This window comes from Pelophylax lessonae, assembly GCF_965119305.1.
Source record: "Pelophylax lessonae genome assembly, chromosome: 13".
Taxonomy (NCBI): Eukaryota; Metazoa; Chordata; class Amphibia; order Anura; family Ranidae; genus Pelophylax; species Pelophylax lessonae.
In genome coordinates, this window is record NC_138780.1 from 12,483,446 (window position 1) to 12,502,310 (window position 18,865).

At 49.4% G+C, this 18,865-nt stretch overlaps 1 protein-coding gene across 1 annotated transcript in view; it reads left to right on the forward strand.

The window, feature by feature from the left end:
- The window catches only part of CDC42SE1 (CDC42 small effector 1), a 72,660-nt gene that overhangs the window by 38,484 nt on the left and 15,311 nt on the right, over positions 1-18,865 (forward strand). The window contains exon 2 of the mRNA XM_082275913.1: positions 13,081-13,311. Within this exon, the coding sequence (XP_082132039.1) occupies positions 13,258-13,311 (54 nt within the window). The 5' untranslated portion in view covers positions 13,081-13,257. The remainder of the gene's footprint in view (positions 1-13,080; positions 13,312-18,865) is intronic.

The following is an 18,865-nucleotide window of genomic DNA, read 5'->3' on the forward strand; positions in this document are numbered from 1 at the left end:
CCGACTACAGACATTTTTGTTCTACTTGAAGTGTTTGAACATCTGTCAGGTTTTTAATGCTGCCTGTGCCCCCTCTGCAAGATTTTTACTTGCTTCCTCTTTTGGTGACACGACAGGAAGTGGGAGGTAAATCATGCAAACAGGGAAATTTACAGCAATTAAAAGAAGCTACCGGTGTCCCTTCTGCGAGATTTCTGCTCACTTCCTGTTTTGGTGACAGGACAGGAAGTGAGGGCAAATCACTCTAAAGGGGACATTTACAGCAATTAAAGCCACCTGTGTCCATCTGCGAGATTTCTGTTCACTTCCTCTTTTGGTGACACGACAGGGAGTGAGGGCAAATTATCCTAAAGGGGACATTTACAGCAATTAACCACTTAAGCCCCGGAGGATTTGGCTGCTAAAGGACCAGGGGTTTTTTTGCGATTTTTTACTGCGTGACTTTAACGGACAATTGCGCGGTCGTGCGACACTGTACCTAAACGAATTTGACGTCCTTTTTTTCCCACAAACAGAGCTTTCTTTTGGTGGTATTTGATCACCTGTGCGATTTTTTGATCACGCGCTATAAACAAAAAAAGAGCGTAAATTTTGCAAAAATAACAATATTTTTCACATTTTTTTATATGAAATTCCCCAAAAAAAAAAGTAAAAATCAAAATTTTTTAACATTTTTCGGCCAATTTGTTTTATGCTACCTATGTTTGGTAAAAAAAATCGCAAAAAGCGTATTTTGATTGGTTTGCGCAAAAGTTATCGCGTTTACTAACAAAGAGAAAGATTTTTGTCATTTTTGGTTTTTTTTTTTTTAACGCGTAATGGCGGCGATCTGCGATTTTTTTTTCGGTACTGCGACATTGCGGCGGACAGATCGGACCCTTGACTGACATTTTTGACACTTTTGGGGTTACCAGTGACATTACTGCAGTAATCAGTGCTATACATATGCACTGTTACTGCAAAAATGACACTGGCAGGGAAGGGGTTAACTTTATTGGGAAGGGAGGGGTTAAGTGTGTCCTAGGGGCGTGCTTTCTACTGTGTAGGGACATTGCTATTGGTGTAAAAGCAAAGATCAACCGTTCTACATAGTAGAACGGACAGATCTTTACTTTTACACAGGGAGAACTGACAGGCAGCTTGTTTACACAAGCTGCTCTGTCTTTCTCCCTTCACAGGAGCGATCGTAGTGTGGCCGGCGGACATCGAGTCCGCCGGTCACACGCACTGACTTGCCTGTGAACGAGCCGCGGCGGGCGCGCGCCTCGGCGGGCGCGCGCCCGCTCGCTATAGGCTCGCAAGTCAGTGACAGGCGAGTGACGTACCGATACGTCACTCTGCCTGGCCGGGGCTGACCGCCGCAGTATATAGTCGTGCGGCGGTCGGCAACCGGTTAAAGCCACCTGTGTCCCATGTGCAAGATTTCTGTTCACTTCCTGTTTTGGTGACACGATAGGAAGTGATGGGCAAAATATCCTAAAGGGGACATTTACAGCAATTCAAGCTGCCTGTGTCCCATCTGAAAGATTTCTGTTCACTTCCTGTTTTGGTGACACGACAGGAAGTGAGGGCAAATTATCCTAAAGGGGACATTTACAGCAATTAAAGCAGGGATCCTCAAACTATGGCCCTCCAGCTGTTGTGGAACTACACATCCCTTGAGGCATTGTAAAACTCTGACTAGGCATGATGGGAATTGTAGTTCCTGAACAACTGGAGGGCCATAGTTTGAGACCCCTGAATTAAAGCCACCTGTGTCCCATGTGCAAGATTTCTGTTCACTTCCTGTTTTGGTGACACGACAGGAAGTGATGGGCAAAATATCCTAAAGGGGACATTTACAGCAATTTAAAGCCCTCTGTGTCCCATCTGTGAGATTTCTGTTCACTTCCTGTTTTGATGACAAGACAGGAAGTGAGGGCAGATGATCCCAAAGTGGGCATTTTACAGCAATTAAAGCCACCTGTGAGACTTCTGTTTACTTTCTGTTTTGGTGACACAGCAGGAAGTGAGGGGCAAATCATCCTAAAGTGGACATTTACAGCAATTAAAGCCACCTGTGTCCCATCTGCGAGATTTCAGTTCACTTCCTGTTTTGGTGACATGACAGGAAGTGAGAGGCAAATGATCCCAAAGGGGGCACCTTCAGCAATTGAAGGCAGATAATTTTGCCGCCATGGCTAATGAAGGATTGGCGTGTTCGCACTTAGTGAACTTGCCTCCTAATGTGTCTTCAATAAGTTACCTTGGAAACTTGAACTTTTACCTTTTAGAGACCCGGTCAGCACCATTAAAAACAAAAAATTCTAAAAGCTTCCTTGCAGCGTTTTTAATTTCCATAAATTATCTTTCATTCACTTACAATGTTACCTTTGATCTTGCTAGAAAATGTGACTGCTCCAGGAAGAGTCAATTCCCTAGCCCAGCCCCCTTGGAAGTCCTATCTCCCGCCTTTTCTGGGAGTGTCTTAATTTCCTGTCTATGCTGGCCCAGCTCCTCTGCCCCTCCCCTCACCTCCCTACATAACCCTTTTATGGAGCTGTTGGGGGAGGAGTTCCACGTGCAGTGCAACATATTGGATGCCGTCACGCGTTATAACTTATTTTAACACATGTTGATGCGCGTCGTGGTGCATTTACAGTATCGCACAAAAGTGAGTACACCCCTCACATATTTATAAATATTTTATTCTATCTTTTCATGTGACAACACTGAAGAAATTACACTTTGCTACAATGTAAAGTAGTGAGTGTACAGCTTGTATAACAGTGTAAATTTGCTGTCCCCTCAAAATAACTCAACACACAGCCATTAATGTCTAAACCGCTGGCAACAAAAGTGAGTACACCCCTAAGTGAAAACGTCCAAATTGGGCCCAATTAGCCATTTTCCCTCCCCGGAGTCATGTGACTCGTTAGTGTTATAAGGTCTCAGGTATGAATGGGGAGAAGGTGTGTTAAATTTGGTGTTATCGCTCTCACTCTCTCATACTGGTCACTGGAAGTTCAACATGGCACCTCATGGCAAAGAACTCTCTGAGGATCTGAGAAAAAGAATTGTTGCTCTACATAAAGATGGCCTAGGCTATAAGAAGATTGCCAAGACCCTGAAACTGAGCTGCAGCACGATGGCCAAGACCATACAGCGGTTTAACAGGACAGGTTCCACTCAGAACAGGCCAAAGAAGTTGAGTGCCGTGCTCAGCGTCATATCCAGAGGTTGTCTTTGGGAAATAGACGTATGAGTGCTGCCAGCATTGCTGCAGAGGTTGAAGGGGTGGGGGGTCAGCCTGTCAGTGCTCAGACCATACGCCGCACACTGCATCAAATTGGTCTGCATGGCTGTCGTCCCAGAAGGAAGCCTCTTCTAAAGATGATGCACAAGAAAGCCTGCAAACAGTTTGCTGAAGACAAGCAGACTAAGGACATGGATTACTGGAACCATCTCCTGTGCTCTGATGAGACCAAGATAAACGTATTTGGGTCAGATGGTGTCAGGCGTGTGTGGTGGCAACCAGGTGAGGAGTACAAAGACAAGTGTGTCTTCCTACAGTCAAGCATGGTGGTGGGAGTGTCATGGTCTGGGGCTGCATGAGTGCTGCCGGCACTGGGGAGCTACAGTTCATTGAGGGAACCATGAATGCCAACATGTACTGTGACATACTGAAGCAGAGCATGATCCCCTCCCTTCAGAGACTGGGCCACAGGGCAGTATTCCAACATAACGACCCCAAACACCTCCAAGATGACCACTGCCTTGCTAAAGAAGCTGAGGGTAAAGGTGATGGACTGGCCAAGCATGTCTCCAGACCTAAACCCTATTGAGCAGCTGTGGGGCATCCTCAAACGGAAGGTGGAGGAGTGCAAGGTCTCTAACATCCACCACCTCTGTGATGTCATCATGGAGGAGTGGAAGAGGACTCCAGTGACAACCTGTGAAGCTCTGGTGAACTCCATGCCCAAGAGGGTTAAGGCAGTGCTGGAAAATAATGGTGGCCACACAAAATATTGACACTTTGGGCCCAATTTGGACATTGTCACTTAGGGGTGTACTCACTTTTGTTGCCAGCAGTTTAGACATTAATGGCTGTGTGTTGAGTTATTTTGAGGGGACAGCAAATTTACACTGTTATACAAGCTGTACACTCACTACTTTACATTGTAGCAAAGTGTCATTTCTTCAGTGTTGTCACATGAAAAGATAGAATAAAATATTTACAAAAATATGAGGGGTGCACTTACTTTTGTGAGATACTGTATGTGCATTATAATGTGTCGGCGTGGGTTGGCATTCATCTTAACGAATGCATTGAGCTTTTTGTTATAATGCTTTTGTATTGATTTAGGTGCAGAGATGTGAATCCAGCCATGAGCAGGTGGGTCAGGATTGGGCGGGCAGGGTGCGGCTTTCCCAATGACACCGCCGGGTCACCTTTTCATGTGCGTTTGCCGTGTAGCACAGACAAAAAAATATTAGGAACTCGCACACGTGTTGCGGTTTTGTTTACGAGCACAATGGCGACCGCGCCGTCTTTTTTTTTTTTTTTTTTGTTCTGAAAAAAAAAAATGGTAAAGGAGGTTGAAAGAATTCAAGGTCCCTCTGGTGTTTCCTGAGCCCATTGTGTGGCCGGTGGTGGAAGGACGCCGTTCTCCAATTTCCTACACTGCGGACAATGGAGCCGGACCCCCAACTTCGGACAGGACTGGGGGGGGGGGGGGGCTCAGCTCTATACACGCTGAATGTAAAGTGTTACATTGATGTGGAGGTGCTCAAGGTTGCATCTCTACTGGGCGGGAGGGGTACAAACAATTAACACAATGTTTCGAGTGTCTCTTCCTCTGGACCCAAAGGCGTGCTTGTTGGGTGTACTGGAAGAATATGACTGGGAAGTGTACACAAGAGAGGCCATACTGGAAGAATATGACTGGGAAGTGTACACAAGAGAGGCCATACTGGAAGAATATGACTGGGAAGTGTACACGAGAGGCCATACATAGTCCTGTTTCAGGCACGGAAACAGGTAATGGTGCACCGGAAGTCGGAGAAGACCCTCCTACAGTCAGGGAAGACCCTCCTCCGACTGGAGGAGGGTCTTCTCCGACTATAGGAGGGTCTTCTCCGACTATAGGAGGGTCTTCTCCGACTGTAGGAGGATCTTCTCTGACTAGAGGAGGGTCTTCTCTGACTGGAGGAGGGTCTTCTCTGACTGGAGGAGGGTCTTCTCTGACTGGAGGAGGGTCTTCTCTGACTGGAGGAGGGTCTTCTCCGACTGGAGGAGGGTCTTCTCCGACTATAGGAGGGTCTTCTCCGACTATAGGAGGGTCTTCTCCGACTGGAGGAGGGTCTTCTCCGACTGGAGGAGGGTCTTCTCCGACTGGAGGAGGGTCTTCTCCGACTGTAGGAGGGTCTCTGACTGGAGGAGGGTCTTCTCTGACTGGAGGAGGGTCTTCTCCGACTATAGGAGGGTCTTCGACTGGAGGAGGGTCTTCGACGACTGGAGGAGGGTCTTCAACGACTGGAGGAGGGTCTTCTCCGACTAGAGAAGACCCTCCTACAGTCGGAGAAGACCCTCCTACAGTCGGAGAATGGGTAAACATTGTAGGCAGTGTGTGAGGTTGGAGAAGATTGTATACCAGCACAGAGGGAGGTAGTAAGTCTAAATATGAAAAACTATTGGCACCGTGGTTGGATGTCCCGGGGGTTGGCCCAGTGGATCTGACGATGGACAGGTTGCTCGGGCTCAATGCATTATTGCAATGGGTATCTGATAGGTATAGTTGTAGTGCACTTGTGGACCGGTGGCTATTGGTCTAACCTGTGGCTATTGATATCATTCCATTGATATGGTTAAAAAAAATTGATTGGCAAATCGTTATTGACGAAAGATGTATTTCTGAAGTATTTTGTGGCATGTACTGCTGGCATTGTAACAGTGCTGAACCTTTCATGAACATCTTTGGATTAAAAAAAAAAAAAAAAGTGTTACATTGTATAATCACCTAATCCTAGAAGGTCAGAGCCCTTCTATTACATTAGACTCCCTCCATTTACATCAGAGTCCCCTCTTTTCATCAGAGATCCCTCATCACATCAGGCTTCCCCCTTTTACATCAGAGATCCCTCATCACATCAAGAATCCCCCCTTTACATCAGAGGTCCCTCATCATACCAGGCTTCCCCCCTTTACCTCCGAGGTCCCTTATCAACATCAGGGTTCCCCCCTTTACATCAGAGGTCCCTCATCACATCAAGATTCACCCCTTTACATCAGAGGTCCCTCGTCACATAAGGGTCCCCCTTTATATCAGAGGTCTCTCATCACATCAGGGTCCCCCTTTATATCAGAGGTCCCTTATCACATCAGGGTTCCCCCTTTACATCAGAGATCCCTCATCACATCAAGAATCCCCCCTTTACATCAGAGGTCCCTCATCATACCAGGCTTCCCCCCTTTACCTCCGAGGTCCCTTATCAACATCAGGGTTCCCCCCTTTACATCAGAGGTCCCTCATCACATCAAGATTCACCCCTTTACATCAGAGGTCCCTCGTCACATAAGGGTCCCCCTTTATATCAGAGGTCTCTCATCACATCAGGGTCCCCCTTTACATCAGAGGTCCTTTATCACATCAGGGTTCCCCCTTTACATCAGAGGTCCCTCATCACATCAGGGTTCACCCCTTTACATCAGAGGTCCCTCGTCACATCAGGGTTCCCCCCTTTACATCAGAGGTCCCTCATCACATCAAGATTCCCCCCTTTACATCAGAGGTCCCTTATCACATCAGGGTTCTCCCTTTTACATCAGAGGTCCCTCATCACATCAAGAATCCCCCTTTACTTCAGAGGTCCCTTATCACATCAGGGTTCCCCCTTTACATCAGAGGTCCCTCGTCACATCAGGGTTCCCCCCTTTACATCAGAGGTCCCTCATAACATCAAGATTCCCCCCTTTACCTCAGAGGTCCCTCATCACATCAAGATTCCCCCCTTTACCTCAGAGGTCCCTCGTCACATCAGGGTTCCCCCTTTACATCAGAGGTCCCTCATCACATCAAGGTTCCCCCTTTACATCAGAGGTCCCTCATCACATCAGGGTTCCCCCTTTACATTGGAGGTCCCTCATCACATCAAGGTTCCCCCCTTTACCGCAGAGGTATTTAGTCACATCAGGGTTCCACCCTTAGCATCAGAGGTCCCTCATAATATCAGGGTCTTCCTTTACATCAGAAGTCCCTCATCACATCAGTGCCCCCCCCCCCCCTTTCATGTCAGAGGTTCCCAATAAACCAGAGTTTCCCTAATACATCACAAGTCCCCCATCACATTATGAGCTGAGGACGATGCACACAAGGTCCCCCCATCATATGAGAGGTCCCACTTTATGTCAGAGTCCTTCCTTTATATCAGGAATCCTCCCATCACATCAGGGGTCCTATCATCACCTCAGGGGCCTCCCTTCACATCAGGGTTTCCTTTCATGCCAGAGGTGCCTTTTCACATCAGTGGGCCCCCATTATAGAGTTCCCCCCCCCCCCATCACATCATGAATCCTCCTTCACTACAAATGCCTCCCTTCACAAAAGGTTCCCCCCCCCCATCACGTCAGGGGTCTTCCCCCTCATATCGGAGGAAATCCATCACATTAGAGGTCCCCCCATCACATTGGTGTTCCCACATCAGAGTCTGTCCCCCATCATATCAGAGACCGTCCCATCACTGAGTCCTCTTATCCATCCCTGATCCAGGACAAAATGGGTCTTGTGTTCACGGCACCCTTGGGGTGGGTGTTGGGGGAGCCCAAATGGCACACCAGTTGAGAAGCCCTGTGGTAGACACTCTAGGACCATAGAATACTAATCATCATCAACCCAAAACTGAGATTTCCGATGTGGGTGGAGTTGGGTGGGTTGTAGGCTGCTTGCTAATATCTTGGTGGAGGAGAGGCACCATCAGTAAGTCCCTGGAGCTGCTGTCCCTGCCTTAGAGCTGAAATACTGGGGGCATTAACACGTGACCGTGACCGCAATATATGGTAACCCACGTTACATGGAATGGTGCAGACAACCAGCTCAAGTGTGACTAGAGGCCCAGTGATGGTGAACCTTGGCACCCCAGATGTTTTGGAACTACATTTCCCATGATGCTCATGCACTCTTCAGTGTAGTGGAGCATCATGGGAAATCTAGTTCCAAAACATCTGGGGGGCCAAGGTTCGCCATCACTGGTCTAGACCATTCAGGTGCGTTAATGCGGAATATGGTGCGTTTTAATGCAATGCCAAGGGACGTAGAAGTGTAGAGGGACCTTTAGGGGGGTTTTGGGTGTTCCTGCCCATCTCGGGGTGTTCCCGCTCTTCCTGTTGCATCTTCTCATCAATGCAACCTTTTGGGTGGACTGACCCCTTAATAAATAAACTGGTTGGGCGGAAGTTCTTCTGCTTAGTCATTTAGTTTTATTGTTGGTTTTATAGTTTTTAACGAGATCTGAGAATCGTCGTATAAAACGATGAATCGCCAACGTAAGGTATTATTACGCTGCATACATCCACCAATCGGAATCCACGAAAAATGAACTGAATAGGAAGCAGGTAGACCGCGCTCATAAATAATACATGGATATTACAAAAAAAAAATTATATATATATATATATATATATATATATATATATATATATATATATATATATACGGTCTTCCTTAAAAAACTTGAAGCAAAAACACCGGTGACTTGTGAAATACTCCACTCCTCCTCCGGCATCCATGTGCACAGTCCACTCACCAGATGAAAATGACTCCCATTCCATTCACCAGATGAAAATGACCCCCCATTCCACTCACCAGATGAAAATGACCCCCATTCCACTCACCAGATGAAAATGACCCCCATTCATTTCACCAGATGAAAATGACCCCCATTCCACTCACCAGATGAAAATGACCCCCATTCCACTCACCAGATGAAAATGACCCCCATTCCACTCACCAGATGAAAATGACCCCCATTCCACTCACCAGATGAAAATAATCCCCATTCCACTCACCAGATGAAAATGACCCCCCATTCCACTCACCAGATGAAAATGACCCCCATTCCACTCACCAGATGAAAATGACCCCCATTCTACTCACCAGATGAAAATGACCCCCATTCCACTCACCAGACGAAAATGACCCCCACCACAGGTAGTCAACACCAGCTTTAGGCCAACACTCGGAGTCGTCAAATGATGTATTGTTCAGGTAGATATATCTCCCATGCATAGGTAGTCAACAGCTGAAAACATCACAGCCCCCTGCCCCAGTACGCCTCTACGAAGAGTAGAGCGACAAATTTCGGGGGTAAGTACTACCCCTTTGTCAGGACTTCTCTATGCAAAATGACCCCCATTTCACTCACCTGATGAAAATGACCCCCATTCCACTCACCAGATAAAAATGACCCCCATTCCACTCACCAGATGAAAATGACCCCCATTCCACTCACCAGATGAAAATGACCCTCATTCAACTCACCAGATGAAAATGACCCCCATTCCACTCACCAGATGAAAATGACCCCCATTCCACACTAGATGAAAATGACCCTCATTCCACTCACCAGATGAAAATGACCCCCCATTCCACTGACCAGATGAAAATGACCCCCCATTCCACTCACCAGATGAAAATGACCCCCATTCCACTCACCAGATGAAAATGACCCCCATTCATTTCACCAGATGAAAATGACCCCCATTCCACTCACCAGATGAAAATGACCCCCATTCCACTCACCAGATGAAAATGACCCCCATTCCACTCACCAGATGAAAATAATCCCCATTCCACTCACCAGATGAAAATGACCCCCCATTCCACTCACCAGATGAAAATGACCCCCATTCCACTCACCAGATGAAAATGACCCCCATTCTACTCACCAGATGAAAATGACCCCCATTCCACTCACCAGACGAAAATGACCCCCACCACAGGTAGTCAACACCAGCTTTAGGCCAACACTCCGAGTCGCCAAATGATGTATTGTTCAGGTAGATATATCTCCCATGCATAGGTAGTCAACAACAGCTGAAAACATCACAGCCTCCTGCCCCAGTACGCCTCTACGATGAGTAGAGCGACAAATTTCGGGGGTAAGTACTACCCCTTTGTCAGGACTTCTCTATGCAAACTGACCCCATTCCACTCGCCAGATGAAAATGACCCCCCATTCCACTCGCCAGATGAAAATGACCCCCCATTCCACTCGCCAGATGAAAATGACCCCCCATTCCACTCACCAGATGAAAATGACTCCCCATTCCACTCACCAGATGAAAATGACCCCCCATTCCACTCACCAGATGAAAATGACCCCCCATTCCACTCACCAGATGAAAATGACCCCCCATTCCACTCACCAGATGAAAATGACCCCCCATTCCACTCACCAGATGAAAATGACCCCCCATTCCACTCACCAGATGAAAATGACCCCCATTCCACTCACCAGATGACAATGACCCCCATTCCACTCACCAGATGAAAATGACTACCTGTGGTGGGGGTCATTTTCGTCTGGTGAGTGGAATGGGGGATTCCACTCACCAGACGAAAATGACCCCCACCACAGGTAGTCAACACCAGCTTTAGGCCAACACTCCGAGTCGCCAAATGATGTATTGTTCAGGTAGATATATCTCCCATGCATAGGTAGTCAATAACAGCTGAAAACATCACAGCCTCCTGCCCCAGTACGCCTCTACGATGGGTAGAGCGACACATTTCGGGGGTAAGTGCTACCCCATTGTCAGGACTTCTCTATGTAATGCAGGCAGATCGTGGCTGGTAGGAGGGGCCGGTAGGGTACTGTACATAGCTCTATGAAAACACCACAGCCCCCTGCCCCAGTACGCCTCAGGTGATGAGTAGAGAGACCCGTTTCGAGGGTAAGTTCTTTCCCTTTGTCAGGACTTCTCTATACAATGCAGGCAGATCATGGCTAGTGGGAGGGGCCGGCAGGGTTCCTGTACATGGCTCTCTGAAAACATTGCAGCCCCCTGCCCCAGTATGCCTCAGGTGATGAGAAGAGGAACCCGTTTTGGGGGTAAGTGCTACCCCTTTGTCAGGACTTCTCTATGCAGTGCAGGCAAATCATGATTGGCCAGCAGGGGGCTTTACTTAACTTCCTACAGCCAGGCCGGAAAGGAAAGTGCTAGAGGATGCTGGGCGTCCTTCAGCCAGGAAATGAACCCTCAGCCCTGATGCAAGCAGTGGGAGAAGTTATGAAAAGTCACAGTTCACAGGTGATGAATAGGGCAATGCGATTTTGGGTGAAGTGCCCCTTTTCCCTCCTCTCAAGAGCCCTCAGCCCTTATGCAACCAGTAGGAGGAGTTATGCAAATATAAAAACGCCTTGATTAGAGGGGTTCAGATGGGAGGCAGAGGCGCTCAGTATTGAAGGTCTTTACACGTCATTGTTGGGGATGTTTAATGAAATTCGCAGGTGATAAGTAGAACAACGCGTTTCCAGGGCAGTGCCTCCCCCTTCGTCAGGGCTGTGATAATGGGTGTGGTCAGGACTGACCTGGAGACGGAGGCCAAATACAGCACAAGCCGTTTTGGGCGTTGTCAAGGTGGAGAACCTGACACGTGGGGGGGGGGGGGTCGGTCTGGGACAGTGGGCGTTCCTAGTATTTGCATGCAGACTGCCAACATGTAATACTGATCCATGATTGACAGGACTGAAATCCAATTAATGAAAGGGGGTGGGCCTAGGACAGTCAGGCTCGAAAGGGGAGGGACAGCCAGGCTGGGAAGGGGCCAGACCAGGGACAGCTAGGCTGGGAAGGGGCGGGGCCAGGGACAGTCAGGCTGGGAAGGGGCAGGCCAAGAACAGTCAGGCTGGGAAGGGGCAGGCCAGGGACGGTCAGGCTGGGAAGGGGCAGGCCAGTGACAGTCAGGCTGGGAAGGGGCAGGTCAGTGACAGCCAGGCTGGGAAGGGGCAGGCCATGGACAGTCGGGCTGGGAAGGGGCAGGCCATGGACAGTCAGGCTGGGAAGGGATGGGCCAGGGACAGTCAGGCTGGGAAGGGGCAGGCCATGGACAGTCAGGCTGGGAAGGGGCAGGCCATGGACAGTCAGGCTGGGAAGGGGCAGGCCATGGACAGTCAGGCTGGGAAGGGGCAGGCCATGGACAGTCAGGCTGGGAAGGGGCAGGCCATGGACAGTCAGGCTGGGAAGGGGCAGGCCATGGACAGTCAGGCTGGGAAGGGATGGGCCAAGGACAGTCAGGCTGGGAAGGGGCAGGCCAGGGACAGCCAGGCTGGGAAGGGACGGGGCCAGGGGCAGTCAGGCTGGGAAGGGGCAGGCCAGGGGCAGTCAGGCTGGGAAGGGGCAGGCCAGGGGCAGTCAGGCTGGGAAGGGGCAGGCCAGGGGCAGTCAGGCTGGGAAGGGGCAGGCCAGGGACTGTCAGGCTGGGAAGGGGCGGGGCCAGGGACAGTCAGGCTGGGAAGGGGCAGGCCAAGGACATTCAGGCTGGAAAGGGGAGGGCAATGGACAGTCAGGCTGAGAAGGGGCGGGGCCAGGGACAGTCAGGCTGGGAAGGGGCGTGGCAAGGGACAGTCAGGCTGGGAAGGGGCAGGCCAAGGACAGTCAGGCTGGAAAGGGGAGGGCAATGGACAGTCAGGCTGGGAAGGGGAGGGCCAGGGACAGTCAGGCTGGGAAGGGGCAGGCCAAGGACAGTCAGGCTGGAAAGGGGAGGGCAATGGACAGTCAGGCTGGGAAGGGGAGGGCCAGGGACAGTCAGGCTGGGAAGGGGAGGGCCAGGGACAGTCAGGCTGGGAAGGGGCAGGCCAGGGACAGTTAGGCTGGGAAAAGGGTAGGCCAAGGACAGTCAGGCTGGGGAGAAAAGAGCTAGATGATGTTGGGCGTCCTTCAGCCAGGAAATGAGGTGTGTATCTATATGACTTGCTGAAGCTTCTAATGCACATTGTGAGAAGCTTACAGTGTGCAGTAAAATCAGAGTAAGCCGGTACAATGTGCAAGACTGAAGGAAAGGCCGGAAAGAGGATTTAATTTTATTTATTTTTTCATTTCAGGAACATTGAAGAACAGAAGGACGATTGTGTATTTTTTGGAATCTGATTTGGAATTGGGTCGTCGTCTCATGCAGTGACCTGCGTCCTTCCTCGCCACTTGTAAAACCTTCTATATACCGAAGAGCCTCGCGGCATCGGACTAGCAGAACTCCAACCAAGCTGGCCGTCTCTGACAATATGAGCGACTTCTGGCACAAGCTGGGCTGCTGCGTGGTAGAGAAACCTCAGCCGGTAAGGCTAAAACCCTAACTCCAGCCCAATTTCTGTTCTTACTGGGACAGGAAGCCATAAAAATGTCCAATTCTTGGTAGTGTTCACAATTGTTTGACACGCATCAGCCCCCTGCTGTGGCCTTCCCACCTTATGACTTGCTACAAAGTTTCACTGTGATTTTGGGGGAGGTGACTAAGGAAATGCTTCCTCCTGCCTGCAGCAGACTGATATATTTTTCTCATAATCGGTTGATGCATGCTAAATAATGTGTCCCCTGACAATGCCTTCATCTACTTTTCTCTCTACAGGGGCAGCGCCATCTTTGTTCAGGTTTCACCTAGTGTCGCCACCTACTTTTGATACCGAAATGTTGGCTCAGAGATGACACAGTCATGCAACTTCTTGGCTGTGTCCACAAATGCTTGACACTGATCAGCCCCCTGCTGCACCCTCTCACCTTGTGACTCACTAAAAAGTTACAATGTAGAGTTGTGATCACTGGGGGGGGAGGGGACTGAGGAAATGCTTCCTCCTTCCTGCAGCAAGCTGATATGTTTTTATAATGTTAAGTGCATCCATGCAAAATAACATGTCCTCTGATAATGCCTGACAATGCCTTAGTCTGATGTTCTCTCTAGAAGGGCGGCGTCATCTTTATTCAGGCATCATCAACTTCTTCCCGACTGAGATTTTGGCTCATGCCAATTCTCGACTGTGTTCACAAATGTTTGGCACAGATCAGCCCCTGCTGCACCCTCTTATCTTGTGACTCCCCTCAAAGTTACATTGTACAGTATGGGAGACTGAGGAAAGGGAGAAGATCCCCAGAGTTTCCTTGCTTTGTAAAACCACTACATGGAACTGATATTGAAATGCTGCACAAAGAGTTAATAGCCCAGATATAAATTTATTATAGTACAAAGTCAGGTGGAAGACCATATAAAGAAAACGTGTTTCAGGGAGCCAAAACTTGCCTCCCTTCATCAGGTGGGGTCATCATGTATCCGGATTGGAGTGATGAAAACAGTGCTTGTCAGGTGGCCTGGGTCGTATTTTACATTCTGTTCCAGGTTAGTCCTGACCACACCCACCATCACAGTCCTGATGAAGAGAGAAGCACTTCCCACCGAAACACGTTGCTCAATTTATCACCTATGAACTGTAAATTTCAATTAGTTTTTTTAATAATAGCCTCAAGTGTGACAACCTTCCATTCTGAGCACGGTTCTACACCCATCTGAACCCCACCCATCAGGGCATTTTAATATTTGCATAACTCCTCCCACTGCTTGCATCAGGGCTGACTCTGGAGAGGAGTACTGGGGCAGGGGGCTGTGATGTTTTAGAGAGCTATGTACAGTACCCTGCTGGCCCCTTCACCAGCCATGATCTGCTTGCATTGTATAGAGAAGTCCTGACAAAGGGGTAGCACTTACCCCCGAAATGTGTTGCTCTACTCATCACCTGCGACGTACTGGGGCAGGGTACTGTGATGTTTCAGAGAGCTATGTACAGTCCCCTGCTGGCCCCTCCCACCAGCCACGATCTGCCTGCATTGCGTAGAGAAGTCCTGACAAAGGGGGAGCACTTACCCCCGAAATGTGTTGCTCTACTCATCGTAGAGGCATACTGGGGCAGGGGGCTGTGATGTTTTCTGAGAGGTATGTACAGTACTCTGCCGGCCCCTCCCACCAGCCACGATCTGCCTGCATTGCATAGAGAAGTCCTGACAAAGGGGGAGCACTTACCCCGAAATGTGTTGCTCTACTCATCTTAGAGGCGTACTGGGGCAGGGGGCTTTGATGTTTTCTGAGAGGTATGTAGAGTACTCTGCCGACCCCTCCCACCAGCCACGATCTGCCTGCATTGCATAGAGAAGTCCTGACAAAGGGGTAGCACTTACCCCCGAAATGTGTTGCTCTACTCATCGTAGAGGCGTACTGGGGCAGGGGGCTGTGATGTTTTCTGAGAGGTATGTACAGTACTCTGCCGGCCCCTTCCACCAGCCACGATCTGCCTGCATTGCCTAGAGAAGTCCTGACAAAGGGGTAGCACTTACTCCTGAAATGTGTAGCTCTACTCATCACTTCTGAATTTCAATAAACATTCTTAATAATAACCTCAAGTGTGGCGACCTTCTATACTGAGTGCGCCTCTTCACCTATCGGAACCCCACCCATCAAGTTTGATATTTGCATAACTCCTCCCACTGCTTGCATCAGGGCTGAGGGCTCTAAAGAGGAGCATTGATTATGTTGTCAGGAAGCTATGTAAAGCCCCCCTGCTGTCCCCTCCCACCAGCCATGATCTGCCTGCATTGTATAGAGAAGTCCTGACAAAAGGGTAGCACTTACCCCCGAAATGTCACTCTACTCATCATCTGAGGGGTACTGAGGCAGGGGGCTGTGATCGGATCTTCTGACCTACTGTAAAATTACAATACACAGGTGCATTAGAATGCACCGCCCTTGAAACACGTTGCTCTACTCACCTTTGAACGTTGCATGATCAGGAAGCCATGTACAGCCCTTTTCCGGCCCCTCCCACCAGCCACAATCTGCTTGCATTGCATAGAGAAGTACTGACAAAGAGGGAGGCACTGTCCCTGAAACACGTTGCTCTACTCATTACCTGTGAACCTTGCATCAGGGCTGATGGCTCCTCAGGAAGCCATGTACAGCCCTTTGCCGGCCCCTCCCACCAGCCACGATCTGCTTGCATTGCAGTCCGGACAAAGAGGGAGGCACTGTCCCTGAAACACGTTGCTCTACTCATCACCTGTGAACCTTGCATCAGGGCTGAGGGCTCCTCAGGAAGCCATGTACAGCCCTTTGCCGGCCCCTCCCACCAGCCACAATCTGCCTGTACTGCATAGAGAAGTCCTGACAAAGAGGGAGGCACTTGGGGGCGGGGACTGATAATCTCATCAGGCAAAGTCACTGTCTTGAGCTAAAAGATGACTTTTAATGATAAAAGTTGGAATGTTTTTGAGAAAAGCTCCTGTTGCTGATATGGGGACATCTCAGGAATGCGTCCCCTCTAGGCTGAGAAGTTCCTGACAGGTCCACTTAAAATCGCAGCTCTAATACCATCTAAGAAAAGCCCTCCCCCACACTGTGCTCAAGAGCCTGCAGGGCCGTCAGGAAGAACAAACTTGCCGGAAAGGACTTCAGGGGACAAAATCAAACAAACGATGAATTATGAATCAGAGAGAATCCTCTGAAGAGTGAAATTTAAAAGACATTTCATAAAGCTGAGCGATCGCAGAAATATTTGCAGCTGGGAGATCCAGACGTTTTTATTTTTACTCTTTTTACAAATATAGCAAAAAAAAAAGTTTCCTCCTCCCCGGTATTTACACTCCCGCCTTTGCTGCCTTGATTCTTTACCAAGTCATGGCTGATGGGAGGGGCTGGCAAAGGGCTGTACATGGCTTCCTGAGGAGCCCGCAGCCCTGATGCAACGTTCACAGGTGATGAGTAGAGCAACGTGTTTCAGGGGCAGTGCCTCCCTCTTTGTCAGGACTTTTCTATGCAATACAGGCAGATCGTGGCGGGTGGGAGGGGCCGCAGAGTGCTGTACATGGCTTCCTGAGGAGCCCGCAGCCCTGATGCAACGTTCACAGGTGATGAGTAGAGCAATGTGTTTCAGGGGCAGTGTCTCCCTCTTTGTCAGGACTTCTCTATGCAATACAGGCAGATTGTGGCTGGTGGGAGGGGCTGGCAAAGGGCTGTACATGGCTTCCTGAGGAGCCCTCAGCCCTGATGCAATGTTCACAGGGGATGAGTAGAGCAACGCATTTTAGGGGAAGTGCCTCCCCCTTTGTCAGGACTTGTTTATGCAATATAGGCATATCGTGGCTGGTGGGAGGGGCTGGCGGGGTGCTGTGCATAGCTTCCTGAAAACATCCACAGCCCCCTGCCTTAGTAATGAGGAGTCCTCAGCTCTGATGCAAGGTTCACGGGTGATGAATAGAGCAACGTGTTTCAGGAGCAGTGCCTCCCCCTTTGTCAGGTTTTCTCTATGCAATACAGGCAGATAGTGGCTGGTGGGAGGGGCCGGCAGGGTGCTGTCCATAGCTTCCTGAAAACATCTACAGCCCCCTGCCTCAATAATCAGGAGCCCTCAGCCCTGATGCAAGGTTCACAGGTGATGAGTGGAGCAACGTGTTTCATTGGCAGTGCCTCCCTCTTTGTCAGGTTTTCTCTATGCAATACAGGCAGATCGTGGCTAGTGGGAGGGCCGGCAAAGGGCTGTACATGGCTTCTTGAGGAGCCCTCAGCCCTGTTGCAAGGTTCACAGGTGATGAGTAGAGCAACATGTTTCGGGGCAGTGCCTTACTCTTTGTCAGGACTTCTCTATGCAATACAGGCAGATCGTGGCTGGTGGGAGGGGCCGGCAGGGTGCTGTCCATAGCTTCCTGAAAACGTCTACAGCTCCCTGCCTCAGTAATGAGGAGCCCTCAGCCCTGATGCAAGGTTCACAGGTGATGAGTGGAGCAACGTGTTTCAGGGGCAGTGCCTCCCTCTTTGTCAGGTTTTCTCTATGCAATACAGGCAGATTGTGGCTAGTGGGAGGGCCGGCAAAGGGCTGTACATGGCTTCCTGAAAACATCTCAGCACCCTGCCTCAGTACTCCTCTCAAAAGTCCTCATCCCTGATGCAAACAGTGGGAGGAGTTATGCAAATATGAAAACACTTTGATGGGCAGGGTTCAAATGGGTGTAGAGGCGCGCTCAGTCAGTATGAAAGGTCATCACACCCGAGGTTGGTATTTGGAATGTTTTTTTAAATTAACAGGTGATTTGTAGAGAAATGCGTTTTGAGGAAGTGCCTCATCTTTCCCTGCCTCAGTACTCCTCTCAAGACCCCCTATGCAAGCAATGGGAGGAGTTATGCAAATATAAAAAGGAACGTGTTTCAGGGGGAGTGTCTCCCCCTTCATCAGGGCTGTGATGGTGGGTGTGGTCAGGACTAACATGGAACCGGAGGTGGTCATACTTGATGTTGTTATTATTAGGAATGTTTTTTGAAATTCACAGATAGGTAGAGCAACACATTTTGGGGAAGTGCCTCCCCTTTCCCTGCCTCAGTATTCCTCTCAAGAGCCCTTAGCCCTGATACAAACAGTGGGAGGAGTTATGGAAACATAAAACCGCCTTGAGTGGAGGGGTTCAGATAGGTGTATTGAGATGCTCCATATAGAAAGGTCCTCTTACTTGAGGTTTTTATTAAGAGAGGTTATTGAAATTTACAGTTGATGAGTTGAGCTACGCATTTCAAGGGATGTGCCTCCCCCTTCTCAGGACTGTGATGGTGGGTGTGGTCAGGTCTGACCTGAAACCGGAGATTGTCACACTTGAGGTGATAGGAATGCTTTTTTTGAAATTCACAATTCACAGGTGATGAGTAGAGCAACAGGTTTTGGGAGAAGTGCCTTCCCCTTCATCAGGACTGACCTGGATCCGGAGGTAAAATTCAGCACAAGCCCTTGGTGCTGTCATAGTGGAGAATCTGCATTTGTGGGCGGGGGTCAGTCTGAAGCAGTGGGCGGAGAAGAGCCAAGACAACTG